The 25,029-nt window shown below is 37.6% G+C and overlaps 1 protein-coding gene across 1 annotated transcript; it reads right to left on the bottom strand.

Moving 5' to 3' along the window:
• Positions 1–499: 499 nt before the first annotated feature.
• On the bottom strand, positions 500–23,065 carry KIF14 (kinesin family member 14). Its single transcript, XM_054638509.2, has 29 exons — positions 21,892–23,065; positions 21,295–21,549; positions 19,810–19,897; positions 19,202–19,300; positions 18,188–18,240; positions 17,803–17,833; positions 17,336–17,443; positions 16,081–16,197; positions 15,377–15,495; positions 14,894–15,066; positions 14,405–14,552; positions 14,246–14,309; positions 13,852–14,036; positions 13,036–13,138; positions 12,662–12,822; positions 11,748–11,895; positions 10,971–11,123; positions 10,259–10,385; positions 9,561–9,654; positions 8,917–9,055; positions 8,399–8,502; positions 7,868–7,962; positions 6,941–7,162; positions 6,611–6,795; positions 5,864–6,022; positions 5,215–5,334; positions 4,295–4,369; positions 3,479–3,617; positions 500–3,362 (listed from the first exon to the last, which is right to left on the bottom strand). The coding sequence occupies exons 1-29, from the start codon at positions 22,980–22,982 to the stop codon at positions 3,001–3,003; spliced, it is 4,917 nt and encodes a 1,638-aa protein (XP_054494484.2). The 5' UTR covers positions 22,983–23,065; the 3' UTR covers positions 500–3,000.
• Positions 23,066–25,029: the final 1,964 nt, after the last annotated feature.

The following is a 25,029-nucleotide window of genomic DNA, read 5'->3' on the forward strand; positions in this document are numbered from 1 at the left end:
ATAGGCATAGATTAGCTCATGAGCACTCAGTCAATAGATGTGTGCTGTTAGTTGAGGGAAGTTAATGTGTCTTGGTAGAGGAAAGAAATTTTACGTAAGTGAAGACATTTTCTGGTTTGTGTTTCTTGGGAGCTACAGAAAACACCTCTTTCTAGTCTTTAATATTTTGACATTACAATATTTTGAGCAAGAAAGTAATACTCTCAGTGACAAAGGAAGGTCTCAAAATTAACAAGAAATTTACATTTGATATTGTAAAAATCAGTGTTTAGATACATGATGTTGTTTTACTCTTTACATTTCCCATGCTTAGATACACAATACAGAAGAACCAGCTATGTTTTAAAAACTTCAGGCAAATACAAAATAACACATTTACACAAGTGGAAATATATATCCAGAAATATAATCAGGCTTCTCTTCATTTTTAAAGCATAAAAATCTGAACAACTGAATATACTTTCTTAACCCTTGAGCAAACCTGCAAAGGCCTTTACAGTAAGAATGCAATTAAGCATCACACCTCATGTGAGAGGGACATTATTAGCCCCAAAAAAAAGTGCTGTGTGGTTTTGGTGGCAGGACTGCACTGCTAGACATCTTCTGGGAAAGTACAACAGCCTTTAGGAAATACAGATGTGGGTTACTGGAGCAGCATAACTACCTTCCCCATTTCCTCTGCATCAGAAAAGCACAAAATCACTGAATAACATTATAACTAAAATTTTCAAAAGAAAATGATGATTAATTCTACTGCAGTCTTTTCACATAAAAGAGTTCCAAGAGCCTGACATTTCCTCAAAGACTGAAATTCTCAAGATGTTGAACATCTTCCCTTGGAAGGAGAGATTACAGCCATGAATATCTACCTTGGAAGCTGCGCTGGTTTTGGCTTAAGCAGGGTTAATTTTTTTCAAGGTAGCTTGTATAGGACAATTGTTTTGATTTGTGCTGAACATAACAATGATAAAAGAGATTTTTTTTTTTAAATTGCTGAGCAGAAGTTACAAAAGCCTTTTCTGCTTCTTGTACTGCCATGCTGAGGAAGAAGCTGGAGGTGCTTGGGAAGTGGGGAGGACAGAGCTATGATATTCCAGACCATGACATCATGCTCAGTATACAGAGGGGAAGAAGAAGGAATGGGGAAACATTCAGAGTGATGGCATTTGTTTTCCTAAGTTACACATGAGGTGCCCTGCTTTCCTGGGGATAGATGAACACCTGCCTGGCCATGGGAAGTAGTGAATTGATTTCTTGTTTTGTTTGTCTTGCATGCACAATTTTTTGGTTTTCCTGTTAAACTGTCTTTATCTCAGCCCCTGATTTTTCCCACTTTTACTCTTCCAATTCTCTCCCCAGTCCCACTGGGAGGCAGTGAGCATGCAGCTGTGTAGGGCTGAGTTACCAGCTCAGGTTAAACCACAACAGTTCCTTTTGATGCCCAACATGGGGCTCAGAAGGTTCAAGATAACAGCTTTGATTGGAATGTATTAGATGGAATCTTTGGCTTCTCCTGGGCTTGATGCCTTACAGTACATTAGTGCAGCGCTCATCTGTGGCTGCTTTTTGCTTTCCCTCTGTCGTGCTGCTGATCCCCTCGCTCTGCTGTGCTTGGGGACATTTTGAGGACAGCCATGGTGCTGCACATGGTCAGGACAGCGCTGCTGTTTCTGTGCTGCTGTACTGGACACACTGGAACTCCAGTGTGAACACGAGTCAGAGAGATTGGGACCTGTGGGTGGGTCCATGTGGAAGCAGAGATGCACAGGAGGAGGAGGAGCCCACACTGGCACAGGGGGGCCTGATGGAGGGAAAGCCAGGGCAAGCCAATGATGCCACAGGGTCCTGGCAGGGAACTGTGGACATGTGGAAAAAGGAGACCATGCTGGGACAGGTTTGTTGGCAGGACTTGTAACTCTGAGGAGACCCAAACTGGAGCAGGCTGCTCCTGAAGGACTGCACCCTGTGGAAGGGACCCACACTGGAGCAGTTCATGAGGAACTGCAGTCTGTGGGAAGGACCCACAACCCTTGTACTTGGGACAAGGCATGGGACCAGAGATTCCCCTGCAGCCCATGGGGAAGACCATGGGAAGCAGTGAATTAATTCCTTGTTTTGCTTTGCTTGTATGTGTGGCCTCTGCTTTCCCTATTAAACTGCTTATATTTCAAGCCAGGAATTTTTTCACTTTTACCCTTCTGATTCTCCCCCACTAAAGGGGGAGCAAGGAAGTGGCTTTGTGGTGCTTCCAGCTGGGCTTAAACTATGACAGATGCATTGATGTATAGGAAAAAACCTTAGCTTTTACCTTCTGAATTTCTCAACACTGTTGGCTTGTTAAACAATGATAACAAGCACAAGGAAATAGTGGATTGGGAAGCTCTCTACAACCTGGGATAATTTAAATGTTATTTAGGAACAGATATGCTTCTATTTCAATATGAATAGTAGAGAAAATTATTTCAGCAATCAAAAGATAACTCACTAGCAACAAACCCAACGTAAACTTACTTCAGATTACTTTGAACAGCATCATTGATACTTTAAGTGCAGATTCTTCAATGAACTAAAAACCACTTTAAAAAACATTTATCAAATAAGGCTGTAAAGTACTTTTACTAGCTCGTGTTGTTTTCCTCTACATAAATAAATACAAAGTTTTTGCTCTGTTTAAAAAAAGGCATAAAAAACACTTTCAAGTTTCAGTACATTACTAAATTATAATGCAGCTGAGGTGAAGCAAAAATTTAAAAAAATAAAATTATTTTTATAAACTTAGGCAGTAATAGACTTCTATTAAAACAAAAGGAATTATATTTTCAAGTTTGACAGCCTCTTTAGGAATGTTATTTTTTCTTTGGTGAAATATAGGGTACTTAGACAAACATGGCATTTTACTTTCCCACCACTCGCTCACTAGTAATATTAGCAATAAATTGTAGCTTTTTTTGATATGTTGCAATAGGAAAGAGTTCTCTTTAATTTCTTGATAATAACATTTTATACCCATTCTATCCTACCAGCTGAAAGCTCTGTAGTCTGTGTGTGTTCTGGAATCCCATTCTGTTTCCGAGCAAATTCAACCTGACCTGTTTCAACCTGTCCTCCTTGAGTCTCAGCAGTTTCATTACAAATAATTGGAGATTGCAGTGATAGCTGTCTTTGTTCAAGTTCAAAATTCATAATAAGGGAATCAACCAGAGAGTCCAATTCATCCAGGTTCATAAAAGGCACATGCATTTTCTGGATAGGGTTGTTCACAGAAGACGAGGCAAATAAACTGAAATAGTTGTTAAAATATCCAGCAATGACAGAAATATTTTCTGCAAAGCTCCTGAGAGGGCTGGTGTTTCTGTATAACCCTATGAGAAACAGAAACAAAAAGAATCAAATGCAGCATTTTGCAGGTACCAAGGAGCCCTTTCCCTCTGCAAGTCTCCTGTAGCCTGTAGGTTACAGGTGGTAACTCAGCTAATACCTTGTAACATGGAAGAGACAATTTGACAGACTTCAGTCAGGCACTGCTCCAACTCCAAATACTTCACTGCAATCTTAGTGCTCTTCTTTATTTCTCGATATAGAGACTCTTCTTCTGGCAGCTGAGATTCTGTTTCTTTCTGTATTAATAAAGAGCAATTTCAAGAGAATCAAATACATCACAGGATACTAACTACTAAACATGCCTATTATGGTTTCAGTCACATAGATCAAGCCAATGCTGAAACACAAAATCAAATCAATGTCATGTCATATAAGACAGCACTGAAAAGAATGCACAACTGCACATGGTTGACAGGGTTAGGAAAAGAGGAAAAGAGCAAATGATGTGAAAATCCAGGAAATGCTTGGCTCTTAGAGGATAAATCACCTATTCTGGCTTTTAATTCAAAATACCACTAACTATTGTCATAAAACTATGGCAGCAGTTATAAAATAATTGCACTAGCAAAGTTGATCTTTCAACTTAAAACAAACCACAACAGGTAGTTAGGTTGTTCAAGATGAGCACAAAAAGGAAAATACAAGTACCTCCAGAAATCCTTTATCTTAAGTAAAATTAAAATAAAAGAGTTTTGAGTGGAAATGCAGCAGCAAGGAAAGTTAGCTTTCCAGTCATAGGAATGCTGTTGTGACAGGAGGTGTCAGCATGCAATCAGAAATATACAGTATGTATGTGTATGAATAGATATATAGATATATATATATATGCGCACATTCCTCTTCTTAGATAGATGCATCCTTAAAATTTAAATACCAGACTCAAAGCACACATTTTGGGAAACATTTATCTTACCTTTCTGCAGTAAGACATGTTATTGTCAAGGAATCTGGCTAATGCCACCACGTTATCCTTTATTCGATTTTGAATCTACAAAGAAACTTTTAATTATATTGTACACTTCATTCAAGTCAAGGTACATTAAAAGAAAAAGAATAAACACTGATATACTAAAGAGAGAAATACCCAAAATAGCATTTTCTGCAAGTAAACATGCAATTTTTCAAAGAAAACATTAATTACATCTGCAGGGTTTTAAACCCCTTCCTAGGGGAGGATCAAATGAGCATATTTAAATATTCACTACAGAAAGGTTGTCCTGTAACTTTGTATCACTGTCATTCTAAGGGGCAGGGGTAGCTCTGGCATTTTCTTTCCATCCTTACAGTAGTTGCACCAGAGACAAGCATGTACAGCAGATACTTGAGAATTAGCTGCAAGTCAACAGCATTATTTGGAAAGCAGAGTGCTCAGTTCCATTTGCTGCAAACCCAAAGCATTTGGGAGTTAAGCAAAAGACATTGAAATAAAGTATACTGGACTGTTTCACTACTATCTGTAGGATTAAGAATGACAACAGTGAAAACCAGAGTAGGCAGAAATTTTTGCTGTCCTTGAGAGGAACAATTTATCACTCAGAAGATTTCACTCTTTCTCAAGTATTCTCTTGGAATTCAGCCAGGCTCTCTGTCAAAAGGGCTTACCCACTACGAAAGTGATGTGCTTCCAAGGGGTACCCAAACTTCCCTACTGGAATTTTCAAACAGCTGCAGAAATATTTTTACCTATGGTGCTTATTCCTTATACTTTATTCTCTACTTTGTGTAACTCCCTACAGCATCATCTTCATGACTTAAAATATAAGCAGAGGAAACAAAACACAATCAAGTGCCTCCAAGATATAGTAGCAGTTTTTAAACTTCATTTCATCTCACCTCATTTTGTGGACATTGTTTCACAAGTTCTTTCTGTACTATTCTTGCTTTCTCCTGTACAGCATCGATGAGACACTCCAGTCCTGAGCCTACTCCATCATAAATGGCAAGTACAAATTCCTTTTAAAACAAAGGTTCCAAATGCAATGGTTAAAGAAACTGATGTGGTCTTGAATTAAAACAATTTCTCTACAATAGACTAGAAATAAGTTTGTTTCAAGCAAATTATTCAGTGCAGGTCTACTCAGACACATGCCTTCCTTGGACCATAGGAGCTCAGGTCAGATTTTTGTATAATCAATGTAGTACTTAGATACAGATTACTAAAATACAAGTAGTGAATTTCAGTGAAACAGATAGGCTTGTATCATCTCAGTGCAGGTACAGTCCTAAAAGCACTGTACACTTCTTTCTCTTCATAGGTTTAACTTATTCAAAGGATGTGGTTTTTAAGGAAAAAAGGTCAAGGGTACCAATACATCAATTTTCACCAAATTTGTAGTATAAGATAAACTCTAAATATACTTAATTAGTTTGATGAAGTTGCTATATGGAACAATTTGCTCCTGAGTTCAGTTACCAATAGGAAGTGTGACCTCAACACTAGAATTACCATTCATAATCAGTATTCTAAGAAACCTTTCTTCACCTGTAAACTAGAGGTAGGAATGTTGCTCTCTTCAGGAAATGAAATATCAGTTGTTGTGACTACTGCCAAGTGTCCTATGTATTTCATTGTTTGTTTCACTGTTTGGTTTACTTTGCTCCATGCTTCTGTTACCATCGAGGATATATCTGAAGAACACCCCTGGGAAACAAAGGCACATCTGTCACTGATGCCAGAAAGCACCTCTGGTCAAATACACACTTTCCATACAGCAAGAGTTCCTAGCACTCAATACTCAGGCATTTTCAGCTTCACACCTTCCTAATTCCAATGACTTATCTATCACAGCTAAAAAATTATGCCTTGCAACCACAGAGCTACCACACCATTGTACTACATAGTTTTAAAGGAACAATAGATTCACAAGGCTGTAGTGTGCACAAAAATAATATTCACTGGCCACTGTTTTATGAGGTTATAAACAGCAGCACTTCATAGTCTAAACTATCATTTGCTCTTATTGCATGTTTAATTTTACCATTTTATAAGTAAGAACCAATGCTTCTGTCAGGGCCTGGGCAGAGGAAGGTCTGCATTACTCTCCACTAGCACATGGAACTACCAGCTTAGTCAGAAAAAAAAGCAGCCTTGGCTATTTATCTTCCTTAGGTGCATTGTTTTGTCATGACACACACTGGACATTTAAATGCTTTTAGTATGTCTATAATAAATACTACATTAATGCAGAGAAGTTTTCTATACACAGATGAATTCTTTAATATGCTTTACCTGCAACAGCAATTGTAAATAACCTCCCAAGTTCTTTATTTCCTGTTTCATTTCTTCATCAACTTTCCTAGATCCTGAACACTTTTGAACATTATTAAGCCAGAGTTTACTTATAACCACAATCTGGTCAAAAGCAGAGACAATTCTGATGCTGTAGGACTGAGCAGCACGATCAAGAGAGAAAACTACAAGAGAAAGAAATGAAAGTTGAATTCCTGCAAATGAACACAGGAACTTTAATTCTTGTGACTGACAAACACATAAATGCTTGTGCATTTATGAAAGACAAGTCATTAGAAATGTTTAAACCACTATGAAAATAAGACTTACAGTTTTCCTGACATTCTTCATCTTGCTGTTCATAGGCTTTGGAAATGGCAGATGCTCCAGAAAAAACTATAAACAAATTAGTTAGGAGACTATCTGCTATACTTTTTCCTCCTTCATGATTCTGTTCCAGCAAATCTAAAGCTGAACTTATAGATTCTTTGCAAATTCCAGGAAGAAATAATTCAGAAATGCTTGAGCATATGCTGGACTTGTTCAATGAACCTGTACAAGGTAAAAGCAAAAAACACATGCAAGAAACTCTTCATAGGAGTGAGCAGTCCATGTGTCTTTTTAATGACTTTTCTACAGACATTCACCTATTCAAGGCAGTCATTCAGAAAAAATGTGTAAAATGTTCTGAATAGTTTTTAAGTTCTGTTAGAACAAAGAGAAATTCCATAGTATGAATACATTTGTTTCAACAATCAAAGATACAGAGAAATAAAAAATAAAATCCAACCAATCTAAAATAACTGAATGCATTCAAATAATTGGAAGACTAAAGCATCCTATACTTCATGGGAAAAAAAAAGGCTGTAAAACCTGACCAAAAGCTTGGGGAAACCTCAGTAATTGAATTAATAACAGCAAATGAAGTCTCTATATTACTGTTTCTGGATTTAGCCTCTTTCTCCAATTAACCCACATAGTTAAGCAGATTAATGTTTTAGATAAATTTCTTACATTGGGCTCATAAAGTGCTGGTCAGGAAGTTTTTGCCCTAAGAAAGGATAATCAAAAATACAGAAATCCCTACTGTTAACAGCTTGACATTATAAATATGAAGGTATCATAAACAGGACATTTTTAATTTTGCTTTCCAACCCATAGTTTTTAAACAACCATCAGAAGCACCCACGTTTTATGCACATAGTAGGTTCAAATTCTCAGTATGAAATGAAAGGTCTTCTGCCATTTAGAAAGTACCTGATATATAGGAAGTCTGTTTATCCTGAATAGATTGCAATTTTATCTCAGACAAGCACCCAGATATTCTCTTGTTCTTCATGAAGCTTCTACTTCTAAGAAAGGATGGTAAAAGAACATGAAAAACCTTGAAGAGAAAAGCATTTCTCCTCATCAAGCATTTCCATGATGAGCTACAGCTTGCACAAATGAGTGAGCCAGTTATAAATATTTTTATAAGGCTAAAACTTCAAATGCAAGGTCCCAGACCATATGCAAGTTATTCCTTAAAAACAATACTTGGATAGCATAGAAGTGGGAAGGAAACATTAAAAACTACACATTTCACTCTGCACTGATGCTTTGGAAAGCTCTACATGCAACTTCTGTTCCTTTTATTTGTCCATGGAGGAAATCCAAGAGGATTAGAAAATACAAGAGAAGAGTCACCAGATGGACAGTGTATGAGAGTGGAACAAAAGTATATTTAGATAGCTACACAATTTTTTGCTTTGTTTTAAGTGTAGGAGAGTAGCTACAAATTACTTTTACCTTCTTCTGGAAAGCAAGGAAACGGAGCTGTCTGAAATGTCAGGTTCCCACTCATCAGCAGGATCATAAAACACATCAACAACAGCTTTATTTCTATCATTACTCTGAAAAAATAAAGGAAATACAGGGGAGGAGAAGAGTTAAAGAAAAAAACCAAAAAAGTAGTCAACATATGGATAAATAGAACATAATAATGAAAACTCAATTTAGAAATTCAAACTCTTTTACAAAATAAAACAACTGAACAACCAAAAGAATCACAAAGCAGTCCTTGCTTTACTGCTTCTCACTCTCTACACAAAATGACCTGAATAAAGTCATTTGTTTCTATTGCATTCATTTTGTCTGATGGACAAATACATCTGCATGTTTTTAGTGAGAAGTAGTCATGTGTCTTGCTGTTTTAAGATATACAACCCAAAAAACCACAAAGATTTTCCTCCTGTATGCATTATCAGAACCTTATCTTTGACAAAATATTACTGATTACTAGTGGTTCTTCTTCAATTGTTACTGACCTCATAGAGTTCTTTCATTGCTGCTAGTTTGCATTCAAATTTCTCTAGGCTCCAAAAAGTTGTTATTCCCAGTTTGATGTTACGAACCTGCACCTGAATAGAAGACACTGCTCCTGTTTTATCATCAATTTTGTCACACCTAAGAATTGGAGAAAGTTTAAAAAAAGGACAAAAATCAAGGCCAAAACCCGCATTAATATTGCAAAAATAAATGAGATACTTGTAGGCAGGATTATACAGAGACTAAAAATGTGACCTACACACAAAAATTTCTTCATACATCATGCATCTCAGTTACTGTGCTTTAGCACCACTCTAATAAGTGAACCAAAGTAAGATGGACATGGGCATCAGAAGATTCACCTCCAAAGCACACTAAATTCAAAATTAATTTGCTATAGCATACCTTGAAAGTTTTGATCTAAAATTCAAATTAGAAATTCCCATTTCAAAACACCAAGGCTCAGCTACACACTTAACTAACAGTTTGGAAAATAAATTTATCATGTTCAATTGCACAAGACTGTTAAAAGAAACAACAACAGCTCACCGTACATCCTGAATCCACCCCCAAATATATCCATAAATATTACATAACTATTACATATACACATTATAATTAAGTAACTCACTCAGATACTGACCTGCAGAAAACAATGTTTTTCCCTAGGGCAGTGCTAATGGCATTAGCTTCTTTAATCATCACAGACAACTTCAGAGACTTCCAGTTTAATGGAACTAATAAAGAATACAGAACATACTGATTTTGTGAACCAAACAATGTGATGCAACAACTTTAGGGTTTACAAAATAAAAGGCAGAAAAGAAACCACAACCCAAAAGCAAAAAAGTAATTTAGCCAACAATAGTTCCAAGAACTCTCAACACATTGGGAAAACATTACCCTTCCAGGCAAGATAACCCTTTTAAATGGTTGGGTGAAGGGTATTTCAGAAACAGAGGCATAAGACTAGACACTTATTATTAATCCAAGATAAGAAACTGAAGAAAATGAATTCTGTTACTCAGTTTCCCCAAGTGTTAATGCCTGACCAGTGGAGACAGACAGGGAAGGACTTTTAAGTAACTGGAATAAATACAGACTACAGCCATGTGCCCCTAACCACCCTGAGTGGGATTAAACAGAGCTTGTAATGCAGTCTAATACATACAGCTGATGAATAGAAAGGACTGTAACAACCAGAAGGCTCTTCTTGTTCAGGATCACTGGAGAAGTATTAGTGGAACAGAAAAGGTTCCTGTATCAATACCCATCACCCATGCCCACTGAGACAAGAGAAGCCAGCATTGCCTTTGTAACACCATGCATATACATACATACCCATCACTGATTTATTCCCACTTCCATGGTTCTTCTGAAGGGCGTGTATTTCCTCAGCAATCTTCTGCTTCTCAGCTTCCAGAGCTTCCACTATCTTTGCATGACGAATAGTATGGTCTTCTAGAGCCTGGGGGAAAACGGGCAGGGGTAAAAAAACAAATCTAAAACTCTTAAAGCTGTTTGTTGAAGCTACATTTTTTATTCCTGGCATTTTAAAGACTCACAAAATTAATTTTATACTGGACATCTGCGTTGCTAATATAAAATAATTCATTTTCAAACTGACAGTTCTCTGGGTTTGCTTACATGTTGCAATGCTCAAAAAAAACCCCTGGAATTAAAGAGGAACAGCTTTTTTAAAGAGTTGTATTTGTTGCAGCAGTCAGATGTATAAAACACCAGCCAAGACTCAGTCATTACTTACATTAACGTCTGGAGTAATAACTTTTGCCAAAGGCAGCAGTTGCTAAATTTTGGTGCAGGAACAAAACCATCCACATTATTTAAGAAATGAGGTCAGCATTAGCTAATCCCCAGCATTAATACATTAACATACTCAGGTTGCAAACAAAACATCAGTTCTTCTGCATAAAATCACATAAAAGTACTTTAAATCATTTCCTTTACAATAATTGATTTTCAAAAAAATAATTTCAAAAAGCCCCCCAACCAAACCAGAGGTTATTGCCTTAAAAGGTTTTTTTTCAATTACCTGCTTGGTAGCTAAGGTCTCCATTTCTAAACGCTTCTTATTGAAGTGGAGTTCTAGCTCAAGGCTTTTCTTTGCCTTCTCCAGCTCCTGTATTTTGGTTGTGGCTTTTTGGTTATTCAGTTCTTGGATTTGCTTCTTATGAGATTCTTCTCTCTAATATCAAAAAGGAAAAGTGAGAGGAGGAATACTCCTACAGCATTTCTGACCCATCCTTCAGGCAGATATTCCATACATTTCAAATGTGCAGCCTCTGACCTACACAGCCCAAGGTCAGCAATGGTTTTATCCCAGTTCACAAGCATCACTTTAGGTCTTCTATAGAATATGTAAGATATGATATATATTATTATTTTTTTACCACAATGTACTATTCTATGTCAACTTATGCATGTTGCAACTGCACTGAAATAAAACAATTATAAAGCAGCATGCAAGCATGGAAAGACAAAATAAAACTGTATTAATCAATCCAGTACAGTGAATTAAAAGCCTCATACAATAAGGTAGATTCTGTAGGCATTTTTCTTTGCTTACAAGTTACAATTCCTGGACTAACTCTGAAGAGGGTAAGTACTTTACAACTTCTTCTGTTACTAAGGCTGACTTTTTTTCAAGAATGAGGCTTTGCATTCTCTAACATGCTGCTATAATATGCAAAAGAAAACCAAAACCACACAAACCAAGGCCAAGCAAGCACTGAAAAAACAGATACCACATACTACAATTTCTGGTTTACTTTATAGATATATTTCATGTAATGATGCAATGACAACTTACCACCTCTGCTTCCAGGGATTTTATTTTGCTCTCATATGCTTCTTTTTGTGAGGTCAGTTCTTGTTGAACCATCTCTTTTGCTATTTGGACACTTTGCATCATTTCTTCCTTGGCTTTGAGTCGTGCCTCTTCAATTTCTGATTCAAGCCTACAAGTGCCATACATTTAGATTGCTGCTGTTTGTCTCTTATAAGATGCATACAGATTATAATCTTTTTTTCTCTCATAAGGGTTTAATTTTTTTTTTTAACAAAAAACTTACATACTTTACATGGTTTCGATTTCATGGACAAAATGTAGACATTTCCAATGTAAATATGAAAGACATTCCAGAATTTCAAATCCCCTCAATTTCCATATTTATTTTATTACATAATTTTCACAAATTTAAAAATGTGATGGAAACTCACTAACTCACATTAAGACACAAAATTAAATTTTAAATCAATGAGTCCACTGGTTTAATAACACCCCATAATGAAGTAAGTACAAATAACATTTCACTGTCTCTCAAATTCTCCATCACAGAAGACCTAAGGTTATTACTTCTCATTTTCCTAAGGCATTTACTTATCAGATTTTAAATCTCTTTAAAACATCAAAATTCATTTTCAGACTCATCACATGCTTGGAGAGAAACATAATTAAAGAGATACACTACTCTGAGGAGCCCTGGAGCTCAGAGTTTCTAAAGAGTGGTCTACATTGTTGGTATCTGGATTAGCTTGTGTGATTGAACCTTCGAGGTGTACATTATTTCAGCCAAGTCTGTGACTTCCATTATAAATGGAGTTGCTATTTTCCAACTTTCCCCTTCGTGAAATAATTAATCATATTCAGTTACTTCTTAAACTAATTGCATGGTTGAATTAACAACTGAGCTTATTTTCAGAACAAGAAGAATCAATACTTACTGTGTTCGCTGTGCAATCAGTAGCTCATTCTTTGCAAATTCAAAATCTTTTGGACCATCATGCAAAGATAAAGTCCCACAAGAAGGTGTTTTAACTTTCTGAACTTCTGCTGGATGATTAAACCTGAAATAATGGTCTCCCCCAAGAATCACTCGATCACCCTATTGGGAGAAAAAAATTCTGCTGAAACTTTCAGATTTATAAGCAAATTTTCAGTTCTTAAAGCATGTAGGTGAAGCTAGAAGTCAAAGAGAAGGGACAAATATTTATGGTTACAGAGCATTCTCAGAAAACCTGCAGTCTGAAGCTGAGATATTAACAAAACAAAGAAACCCACACATGCACCAATTACTATTACCAGATCAATTACTTACATGATGCAGAATTGTTGGGTCCAAAATGCATCTCCCATTTACGTATGTCTTGGCTTCTCTAAGTGGAATAATACTTACTTTGCCAACAGTATTTTTAATAACACTGGAAACAAGAAACATTTGCAGTATTAGTAGCTTGTGATAATTGCAAGTGATGCTTCTTAATAGACTAAAATTCAAGCTTTAGATGCTATTGCTTTCCTAGGTGTGTGTTGTCTTCACACTACTTAGGTACAACACAACTACTGAATGACAACCTATATTTTGGTAGAGAACCTACATTTATATCTAGGAATCCACTGCTAGAAAATTACTGCAATACCCTGCCATCTGAGAATTTCTTTGATAATGTGACTTTCATGGTTTTAGTAACTAATTAGTTACATTTCTTACAGCATTTTTTTGGGGATCAGTTGCAGGGAATGCACTTTGAGCAATATTTCTCCAGAACAGCCAAGCTGCAGTCTTTTTTTATTAAATTAAAACTGTCAAGGCATTTCACTTTTCCACTGAACTTAATGTAACATTTATCTATCACACAGCATCATTTGATCAGGTCTTATTCACATAGAAATGCTGCAGAAGAAACCTTTGCTACATGAATGTAATAAACAAAGAAACTAAACTACATCAGTTAACAGATTTCTAGAGGGAACAGAAGGTAGCTGCCTTAATCATTGAGCAGTACAAAAAATATCCCTCCGTAGCATTGGCTTGGCTAGAAGACAATATTTTGTTACTGCCAGAAGGAAGAGTGACTCCAAAAGAAAGGGAAGGGTAAGAAGAAATTTAAAATATAAAAACAACACTACAAACCAATGGTCATCAGCAATCAGCACTCCAGAAAGCTGGATATCATGTTTTGAATTTGGTGTACACCTTCCAACTGTAGTTTCTCCTTCTTTGATCATATATAACAGCACCTCAGAAAGCTGAGGATCTTCATTGAGATTGACAAGGTTTGGTAAATGATTGTCCATTTTGAATGCAATTCCAGCTTTCTAGATAAAAAAGAGCTCTGCATTAAAAAACAATTTACTTTATGCATTCATAAAGTAATGAATATCTACATTCAATTTTTCAAAGAAGTCACAGCAATCTGTTGCAAGGTGAGTATTAAGGAAACCAAATCTTACAGCTATTCTCATTCTTCTGCAAGGCTTGCTGAGGTTATATTTTCCGCATTATGTCCTATAGAAAAAAAATGTACCTGTAATTCTTTTATATCTTCCAATTTCCTTTTTTCTGCTTGTTCAAGTTTTTCTTTCCAGGCCCTTAATATATGGAAAAAATAACATATTAAGAGAAAATTACAGCATATCAATTTTACCCTTTCCATTTTAAATTAAGACATTAATGAGTGCCTGACCTTTGCATTTCTGCCATGTTTCTCTCCTGCTGGTGCAATTCTACCCTCAGAGATGTTATTTCCTGCAAATAACGCCTGTATTTTTCACGATCAGTGTTCAGAGCACTTTTCTGAGCTGCCCTTAGTTTTTCAATTTCAGCTTTTAATTCTGCATGAGACAAACCAGACATACAGTACACGTAAAAAATGAAGGCAAAATACACTTCAGTACAATAGTACAAAATTAATCCTGTTCTTTATTTAAAAACAAAACACCTTTCTCTATTTCCAGTTCTCAAGTGTAAGCTAAGATATCACTTGCATTTTGGAAAATAAAAAAGCTCACAAAGAACAATAATATTAAAAGGAAGACATCCCAAACTCTATTAATCTAGTTGACAAGAGGTCAGTCAACACAACAGAATATTAGTAGTAACAACTCTTATAAGAAATAAGCTGAATACACATGCAAATGACAACCCTGAAAGACTGCTGAAAGGTCAAGCTCACCTCTGATTAGTTTGACATTGACATCTTCATTTACTTTAGCAATGTTGATAATTGAACAAGCCTGTTTGGCATAGCGAAGGGTGCTGAGCGTCTCCTCCGTGCTGCTGGCAGCTGGGCTCACTGTGGCTATCATGGTTGTTTGGGAATTGCCACCAAGACTTTCCTTTAGCAGCCTTCATTGGACAGGAGAATACCAATCAATCCCTGGCCCTCACACTGGCAGAAAAATTCAAAACTTCCCAGTTGGAACAGACTAAATACAAAATACCAAGGGTTTTGCTACTTATGTGAGAGGGACTGTTAGCTGCTTAAAACACAAACCAAGCTCCTGCTTGGTCTTTATCTGATGCAACAGGCAAATTTCTGCCCTCCACAGGTCATTTGAGAGAGAGGGAGAGAAAGGATGGGAAGAGGTGCCTCATGAAGAGATGAGAAAACCACAACCTCAGAAAGCCTCAATCGCTATATGTATAATGTACGTACCAGGTAAGGACAGATTCCCGGTAAGGAATGAAAGTTTTCTTTCCATTTTGAGACTGTTTAGACAGTGCTGAAATAACCCTTCCAAGGGTCAACAGTGATTTATTGATACTCACACCTTCCTACACAAAGCAAAAATACAAATATTTATGATACAGTTGCAGTTTCATGTGTGATGTTAACAACTATATTGTTGATTAATTAAGTTTGTTCAACATATGCTACAGCTGTACCACATTAAATGTCCCCAGTTATTAAAAAAACAGTAAGATGGAAGGGCATCTTCATTTGGAAAGAACAAAGACCCTGCCTTTAAAATAAGTAGTGTTAAGAACCATCAAACTTACAAAGGCAGCTTGAAATAAAGTCTCTTATTAGAAAAATCTAAAAAGGGGCAAGCCTCAACTCCTTGTGATATTGGAGTCATGATTTCCAAAGTCACACCGTTTGCCCCTCCCTCCTTCTGCAGGATCATTAGACCTACATAACATGGGGAGAAGTGTTCTAAGCAAGATCTGCCACATTGCACAGTTCAAACAATTTCTTCAGGCCACCCACTCTCACTGGCAAAATGTGATGTAATACTGGTAAGCATAAGGGCTATATACATCCTTTTATAGCTACAGTTCCTGCCCAAAAGTCCTGTTAGGTGAGCATGCTTTGGAGTTTAAGGGTGTTCTTAGGAGTCAAGCCTTTTTTTGATTTACCTTCAGCCTTTCTCCAGTGGTCTGAGCCTTTGTACAGCACTCACTGCCAGCTAGATCAATTAGATTTATGTGACTGGTGAGCCTACGATCACACTGTTCTTCATTCACAAATTCTACCTGGAAAGAAAGGGAGATGCTGGCATTCAAACCAAAATAAAAAGCCTGAGGATGAGCAGAAATTGGACAAGCTGTTCACATTAAATACATAAAAATTTCATGCTGCCATTTAATTTTTGAGAGGGTACTCTTGTAGTATATCTCTTGAAGGAGACTAAGCTCAGATTTATAACCATAGTATCAGTTAGTGGTGGCTGAATAACTGCACAAGCATAAACTGCAAACCCAACAGATTACTAAACTAGGGGTTTGGGTCTGAAGTTTGATGACTGCAGTCAATCCAATTGCAGTTATCCAAAAACATGCAAATCAGTAAGCTGTTACTGACTTAGACCAATGAAGATGAGTTAAGGAGTCAGTGGAAAAACTCAGGAACAGCTATGGTAGAGAAAAATCAATAATAGTGGTGAGACTGGCAAGGGGATGAAGAAAGGAGAAAATCCAGGAAATTGGGACAAAAAATTAAACCAATCAAGAACAAAATGCCCCAACCAACAAGTCATCTGTCAATGGAGAAAACTGACAGTCTGTAGACTTTGAGGAGCTCTACCTATTCAATTTCTGTCTTCAGGCTCACACCACTAAGTCAGGTTTTGTCTTTTAAGCATCTGTAAATCAGGTGAGCAGTTGTAGTCCCTATATCCTGGAGACACTTGGGGAAGAAGCATCCTGAAGCAAGAAAACATTTATTCAGTGAAGTGTGTTGAAACTGAGCAGAAATTGCATCTCCTACCACTGCCCCAGTTTGTTGCCTGCAGGAACTCAGCACTGCCACACACCTCACACAGCCTAACCCTCTTAGAAGCTAAGATGTGTTGGCAGCAGTGTGAAATTCAATCTAGCCTCAATTAGGATTCCTGTTACATCTCAAAACTCACACTGAGAAGCTTGGAACTACTCCTAGATCTGTCAGCCTAGACATATTTATACTGCTGCTATAAATATACTTAGCACAAAGACATCAGAATCTACTCAAAGCATGTAAAATAAAACAAGTTCTGTGGTGTAGAGAGCCATGTTTAAATGCCCTATGCTTTACTCAAAGATCTCCAATTATATTCTCACAATTTTGTAGTCAGTACACAAAAGAACTTTTTACTACCAGAATTGAACAGATACAAAAATCCCCCAACGATACCTTGGTTTGTGTCATGACAAGGGTGAAGACAGAATGAGATCTAGAGCTCTTGTCATTCATTACTGTAGCAGCTGTTGCTCTCTGCTTATTTCCTAGTTCAAGCCAACTCTGTAAAAGACAAAAGTCAGGACATGAAACCAAACCCTACTTTGGATGATTAACTGAAAATTAAAATGTTTGCAAATACACTTAAGACAAATTATGACTATAAGAAAGGACTTAAAAGTTAAACTATAGAAATAGCAATGTGAACAGTGACACTTGACTGTACAAATCTACTCAGCTCCACTATGCAGGACTAGTCTACATCACTCTTTCACAAAATCAGCTGAAATATCATCGACTACTGGACAAAACAATCTGGTAAACATTTTCTTCCCCAACATGGAATTTATTTTTCATCAGTAAGCAGAAAAGGAGAAGGCAGAAATATTTGTATTCCCTTTTAGTAACCAAAAAACTCTTACCTGAATATCAGAGTAAGAACGGACAACGTTCCTAGAGTGGGGGGGAAAATTAGAAAGTTTGGTTCAGTTTTCTTTCTATAGATCCCTGCTGCCTGAGTTCTGAAACATTTTCCCAGTTACAAACAGAACACAAATACATAATGAAAGCTGCAGTTGTCTTGAGACTCACACACTTCTAGATTTCACTAAGGCAATAAAAAAATATATCAAGCTAGTCACGGGTATGCATTTTTCTAAAACTACCTAACACTGTGATCTTGCTTAATTTACTGGTGAATACAGAAGTTTTCATAGAGCCCTCAAGATATCCTTTTTCAGGATTAGACCATACCTCTGTTAAAATAAGTACAGATAACAAACAGTTTACAAATAAGTTCAGACTTACACTGTCAGGCCTTCCACATATGGTCCTAACACTGGATGTTCTCTTACACGAAGCTGATGAGAATAATTTCAAAATAAAAATTATTAGGAGCGCATTAGTTGGATCTAGTACTCAGGAACATCTTAAAAAAAGATTCTATAACATAAATCTATTGTGTTTCTAAGTAGCTTACCCCAAAATCACTGACAAAACTCAGAGTGAAAGCACTCCTGCTTAAGAGAAGACAGTAGAGTCTTAATTTCTTTATAAGAAGTCCACTAAGCTTAGGCTAAAGGACTTACTTCAACAGCAAGGTGGATGTTGCATATCAACTGTTGCATACCATCTGTTGCACCTACCATAAACTAATATTTAATTTACACACAAGTGGCCAGGATAGTGCTCCATGTCAAAACACAGAAAGTACTTTTTTTTGATAAATCAGACATAATAAATTCCTTCCTTACATACACTACTTAAGACAGATTTCATTAATTTACAGTTTTACATATTCTAATACACAACCACTAAACACTAGCTAAACTGGTTTAACTAGTGATATTTAACTAGTTAATCAGTCCAATCTTGTTTCTTTCCCCCTCCTCCAGCTCCTCAAGAGACAAACAGGCAACAAAAAAAACCAAACTCCATCTAAATTACAAGATTATATCTCAAGTTATATTGTACAGAAGATTCTTATTATAAGCTGGAGATTTAGATATATCCTAGGAGACTTTTTATAAAGGCTGATAAGATCATCTTCATTTTGCAGATAAGGGGAGATTTTAACTTTTTTGATGGATTCTACTGAATCATTTTGTTTCTATTTCAGCATTGCTCAGCATTTGTCCAGTGACAAGCGTTTTGCTTTAAGTCATGTAGTGATATTTTGATTTTTTTTACTTGAATCCCATTGTTCATAACTAACGTACTTAGATTAAAAACAATGATCACTTGTCATTAGTGAATTTTTGTTTCAGAATAAATGCCACTCCTTAAAGGTTATGCAGATACTTGATTCTGTGAGCAACTTACTTGTTGTTTCTTCTGTCCATTCTCAGCTTTAAAGACAAGCAAATCATGAATTTTCTCATTGTATACTTCAAAGAAGCTCATTTCAAGATGATACAAAACCTAAAAAATTAATAATAGTCATTACAGACACAAACAACCACACAAAGAAAAAATACAAAGAAAGTGAGGGTAGTTATTTTTTGTTTCAGCTGGAATACTGAGCTGGAATACTAGAAGTGGAATACTATTACAGTGCATTTTGCTTTGATATGTGATGTTTAACAAGAAATTCATATTTTTGAGCTCTATTTTACTGCCTTCACTAAAAAGTATGGAGCCCACTGGGATTTTGTTTTGCCTTTCCTTACACATATCTTAAAATGTAAGACATACAATACAGAGGAAAGAATCCTTGTCTAGTGACAACAAAAATATCACGTCCATATTTTTTCCTCACATTACTGCCATTAAGGAAGTAAAACAAGGTTGATTTTGACTGTTTAGAGAACCCCATGAATCAGAGCTATCAACACAAGTAAGATTTGAATCAGCAAAAGAATATGAACAATAATAAAGGGAGCAGCACTAAATATCACTTTCCCCAGAGTCCAATGGCACAAGCACATCACCTGTTCCTTGTCCATTTGTTCTATTTGATTGAAAAGATCCTCACAAAGTCTTGGAATTATTCCTCGGTCTTCATCAAATCCCATCATCCTGCAGTCACAAAAATCCTGCTGGTTTAGTTTTGTAACTCTCCATAGACAGTTTTAATATTTACTGTACAGCTCTACAGCTGCCATGCCACACACGTCTAAGTTACAGAACAATAAGCAACAGAAATTAACCGGATCTAAATTGGTGCTTGTCTAAATCTGGAGTTGGACAAGCTGATATCCAGAGGTATTTTCTATTTCATCCATTGAGAAATAGATTGAAAACCCAAGTAAAACTAAGACTCTACAGCAACTGAAGAGCCTAAACCTACAGATGTTCAGTATCTTACCATGCCTGAATTTTATATTCTCTGCACACTTCCAGTACAACCTAAGCCTGTCTCCAGCTGTGGTGCAGTTTTTTCCTGTTGAGTTCTGCCACAGCAGCACACCAGTGCACTGGACTAATCCCCCTGCAGTCAGGAGACACACAGTGCTGCACAGCACAAATTTGTTGTGTAAACTTCACCAGAGGACCCTGCTACTAATTTCAGCCTTGTTCAAAACACAAAGGTAAGTTATTGTTTAAGTGAAAGTAAAAGAAGAAAAATCCAGACACAAACCCAACAAACTTACAAATAGGATAACACTCGCAATCCTGAGTTTATCTTTCTTTTAGGCCAAGGTAAAAACAGCAGTGTAAGTAAAAACTGAGTTCATCCACTTAAAACAGAAGTTCACCCACTTGAGAGGGAACTTACTTCTGTCTAAGTTCTATATTTATTGTAAATTGAACAGAAACATTTCTGGTCCTCAACTACCTTCATTAAAAGTCTATAGCACCGGATAGGAATTATAGAACTCAAACTAATTTTAATAGATGCATGTTTGGAAACAAAACAGCTCACTAGGCATTCTATTTCAAAAATACAAATAAGGTATACACAATTGGCTATAAACCCTAAAACTGTTACTTATCTGGGACTATTTTGTGCAAAGATTTGATTTGAAATAAGCAGTGCCACAAACATCTGGATTTATTTAAAGTTCTGAAGCATAAGGACCCTAATTATAATGATCTCTTAAATGTCGTCTCCAAAAAAACATGCTATACTTACTATGCCTCTTCATGCACAAAATAACAAACACTGGTGAAAAACACCACTGGGAGGGTCTGACAAGGTATCTGCATTATTAAGGGGTTTTTTTCACTAAAAGGTAGGAAAAGTTTTTATTTTCTCCATTAAAAGTAGAAAGAAGTCAAGGTCACATACATAAAAATATTCTAAAGTTAACTTTTGCTTAATTGCTATAAATACTGATATAATTATTTTTAAAATACACAACAACATTTTGGCATGATTCATTCACTCTGAAATCTATTCCATTCAATCTCTTTCATGACTTAACACTGTATAACAATGGGCAGAATTTTAACAATTATCATTAGCAACTTACGTGTATGATTTTCCAGAGCCAGTCTGCCCATAAGCAAAAAGACAAGCGTTGTATCCCTCAAAAGCTCTTTCAAGGAGTGGCAGTGCCAAAGTTTTATAAATCATTGCTTGGCTTGCAAAATTAGGATGACTCTTGTCAAAAGACCAAAAGGAGAAGTCATAATTGAAACTGTAAACTTGGTTTGTGGATGGATTTTGCACAATTGTCTCTGAACCACTCATGGAGACCACAGGGAATGAGTCTTCAGTTTTCTCTCTGAATGGAAAAGGTGGGAAAATAAAAAAACATGAGCTGCATGCTTTAAGTTAGTAATTTCACTAATGGAAAATTTTAAAAAATCAATGATGATTGCTAAAAATACCTGTTAGATGAACATACAGAGTACTAAAGTTCAAAACACTTTTGTTAATGAATATGTAAAAAACAGACACAAACACCAATAAAGTCAATTCAGTTTCTTAATAAAATCACTTGCATGAAGTGTCAGCTAATTTCCAAGTATGCATTATATCCTTATTGGATCAATGATGAAATAACAAGAACAAGGCAGAACTCAACACACAGTGTAAGCACCAGAAATAAGTCCAGGATACAAACCTGTTGCTGAAGGGCCGCACCCGCACAGCCACAATCACTTTGCTGTTTTTCACTTTGAAATAATCTTCCCCAGCACTGCTGCTCTCAGCTAAACCTTCTGTGTTCACTTTTGTTTCTGAACCTGTGCTCCCAGCAAGAGAGCTGGAGACACTGGGGAGTTTCTTGGCTAAAATTTGCAGGTGAGGTGTTTGTTCATTTGAGGCCGGCTTGAGAGATGGTTGGTCTTGAGAAGTGCTGCTCTTTGGTGTAAGTGCAAATCTTTCTGTTAAAACCTTTGCTGGTGTCCTTGGTCTTTCCAAGCTGCTGTGTTTTATCAAGTGCTGTACCTTTTGCTTTCCAGCTAGCTTATTTATATTGCCTTTTTCATTCAGTTGCTCTCCTGACAGCCCATTAGCACATTTTGAGGTAATGAACCGTTCTGATTTAGGAGCTTCATTTTGAAACTGTATATCAGCAGTGCTTGTCTTATCTTTTAAATATGTGTTGATAGCATTTTCACAGACACCACTAACTAAACCAAAGGCATCCTTACTGTTCAGGTTGTGCTGCAACTTGGTACCTGACTGACCCTCAGTTAACTTTAGGTTTGGTTTAACACCATCTGTACCCTTAATATTTTGTGGAAGTGCAATCTTGTCATTTCCTTGTGCATCAAAGTCATCATTTCCTTTTCTAGGCACAACATTCTGATTAATTTTACTCCTCTCTGTGGAGCCAGTCCTCACACGCTTTCGCAGAGTAAGTCTTTTCTCTGTTTGGAGCTCCTCTGCATTCTGTGCTGTGTCACTACCAGACACTGATTTTTTGCTTGCTCCAGTTCTCCTCTGGAGTGTTAATCTGCCTTCCAGTTTAAAAGAAGTTGACTCGTCAGTCACTTTTGCACAAGCTGAAATCACATAGGTCCTATTTACTTCCTCAGTCTTACTCTGAGGACATGAAGGCAGGCCATCCTTTTCTCCCAACGCCTGGGACCTCAGCTGCTGCCCAGATGCTTTACTGCTGGCCAGGGCACTGTGTGAGGAAGGCTTCTGCAGAGTGGCTGTGCATCGTGGCCCAGCAGGGCTCCTGGCAGGAACTGTGTAAATAGGCATCTTCTCTTCCAGCTTCTTAAAACCCAAATGTTGAAAAGTACAGCACTTTCCTAAAGGATTATTTCTAGTTGCTGCTTCATGAGGAATCTGGGGAGACAAAGCAAATAATTTTTTAGTATGTTGATGTGCAATGCAAGTTATGTTTTGCTGCATGGGGAGCTCCTTACATACACTGCAGTACATGTTCTCAAACTTTAAGAACAACTAGTATCCTGTTTCACCTCTGGAATTAAAAAAAATTTATTCATTTATATCTGAATGACTGCTTTCAACAAAAGGCTATTTGACTGGATTTATTGACTTCTACGATTTGTTTCAGAAAGCAAACCAAGCATCAGAAAGAAGCACCAGTTGGTAAAAAGAACAATCTAACTATTTAGCAACAAAGATGACCATGGATATTTCTTCCAAATGATCTACCATGATTTCCAAACTGAAGACATTCCAGATCACATCTCCATTCACTCACATCTATTTACACCCTTTGTGTTTCACACCTAACAGACTCCAAGAGAACAAAGTTAACCTTGACTAGGAAGTCTGTGAACATGGAAGGAAGATTTTTTTTTTCCCAGGATTTTGATATGCAATATATAACCCAGTATCAGAACAATACAGGTAATAAAAATGACTAATGGTAGTAACTTCGGATGTTATTGTAGTTCACTCTGGTACACATAGCAAAACAGAAGATACCTGGCCTAGGGGACAAAAGAAAACTGTAAAGTATACTCCCTGTCCTTTCTACATGTAAATATTTTCAAAGCTCTATATATATAATCTGTACAAGAAAGCATGTTTTCCCTGTTGCATCTGAATCATAGTTGTTGGGTTGCATTGGGTTTGATACCAATACTCACTGCAGACTTTCCAACAGCAGGTAATTCATGATTACAAGTCAACAAGAAGTCACCTGCCTTTGATCCTTTAAAAGCTGCAGCATCATTAACAACAGCAGTACACGGTCAGGAAACAAAAAGGAAAACAAAATGAGACCAAGTGATGTAGAAGAAATCATTTAGCCACTGCTCCAACAGAAGTTTCCTTTAATGTTACACTTTTAAGTAGTAGCTTTCAGAGTACTCTCAGACTTTATGCAACTACATCCAGTTACACGTGTCATGACTGTACAGTTTTCATAGCTCACAACTTGTGAGGAAAAATATCAAAGATTCAGAGCAGTGTATTTATTGCTCAGTCCAGTTTCAGACAGGAAATTATGTTACGTGACTAGCAAAATACAAGCTTTGTATTCCCTCTAGCAGTCAGTAAATAGAGAAACGCGGATGTACGCTATGAATGGTGTGTTTTCTGAAAAGCCCATCCTTTCCATGCACCTTTAACATAAGTCTTGTAAGTTCTCTAAGTTCTCCCTTCCTCTAGCCATAGCTGTGCCTTATGAATAATAACAAAGTCTTTCTGGAGAAAAGTTAAACTCCCCATTAAAGGCTCCTTCGTTCTACAATAAGGAATGAGGTTCAGTTCGAGAGAACTGAACTCAGAATGAGAAATACGCTCATTCCTCGTTTTTAAAGAATTACAACCACTAACTAGATAGGAAACGCAAGCGCTCAAAGCTGCAGCAACCGGCATCTCTGTTACCCCTCAGCAAAGCTCCCCTCCGTCCCTCCCTCTGTGGCCGAGCCCCGGCAGACCCGCACGGCCACGGGCCCGCCCTCAGCGAGACGGCGAGGAGGCAGCGACAGCTGAGCCTCCAGACGCGCCGCCGCCCCCCACGACCCACAGCCCCACGGCTGCCCAGAGCACGGCCGCGGAGGGGAAGCCCTGCCGGGACGCGGAAGGGTGCGTGGGTGGGTCGGTCGGTCCGTCCGGACCGTCCCTCACCTGAGCGCGCCCCTCCTCAACCGCCGCCCCGCAGCGCTGCGCTCCGCTCGGGCCGCGGCGCCGCCCGCGCCCCGTTTGAACGCGCCGGGCGCGCCCGATTGGCTGTGCCAGGCTCCGCCCAGGCCCGGCCCCCGGCAGCGGCCGCGCCGCCAGGGGGCGCCCCGGCGGGCCGGGTGTGAGGGCTGGGGCGCAGAGCGGTGGC

This window comes from Agelaius phoeniceus, chromosome 8 (assembly GCF_051311805.1).
Source record: "Agelaius phoeniceus isolate bAgePho1 chromosome 8, bAgePho1.hap1, whole genome shotgun sequence".
NCBI classification, from domain to species: Eukaryota; Metazoa; Chordata; class Aves; order Passeriformes; family Icteridae; genus Agelaius; species Agelaius phoeniceus.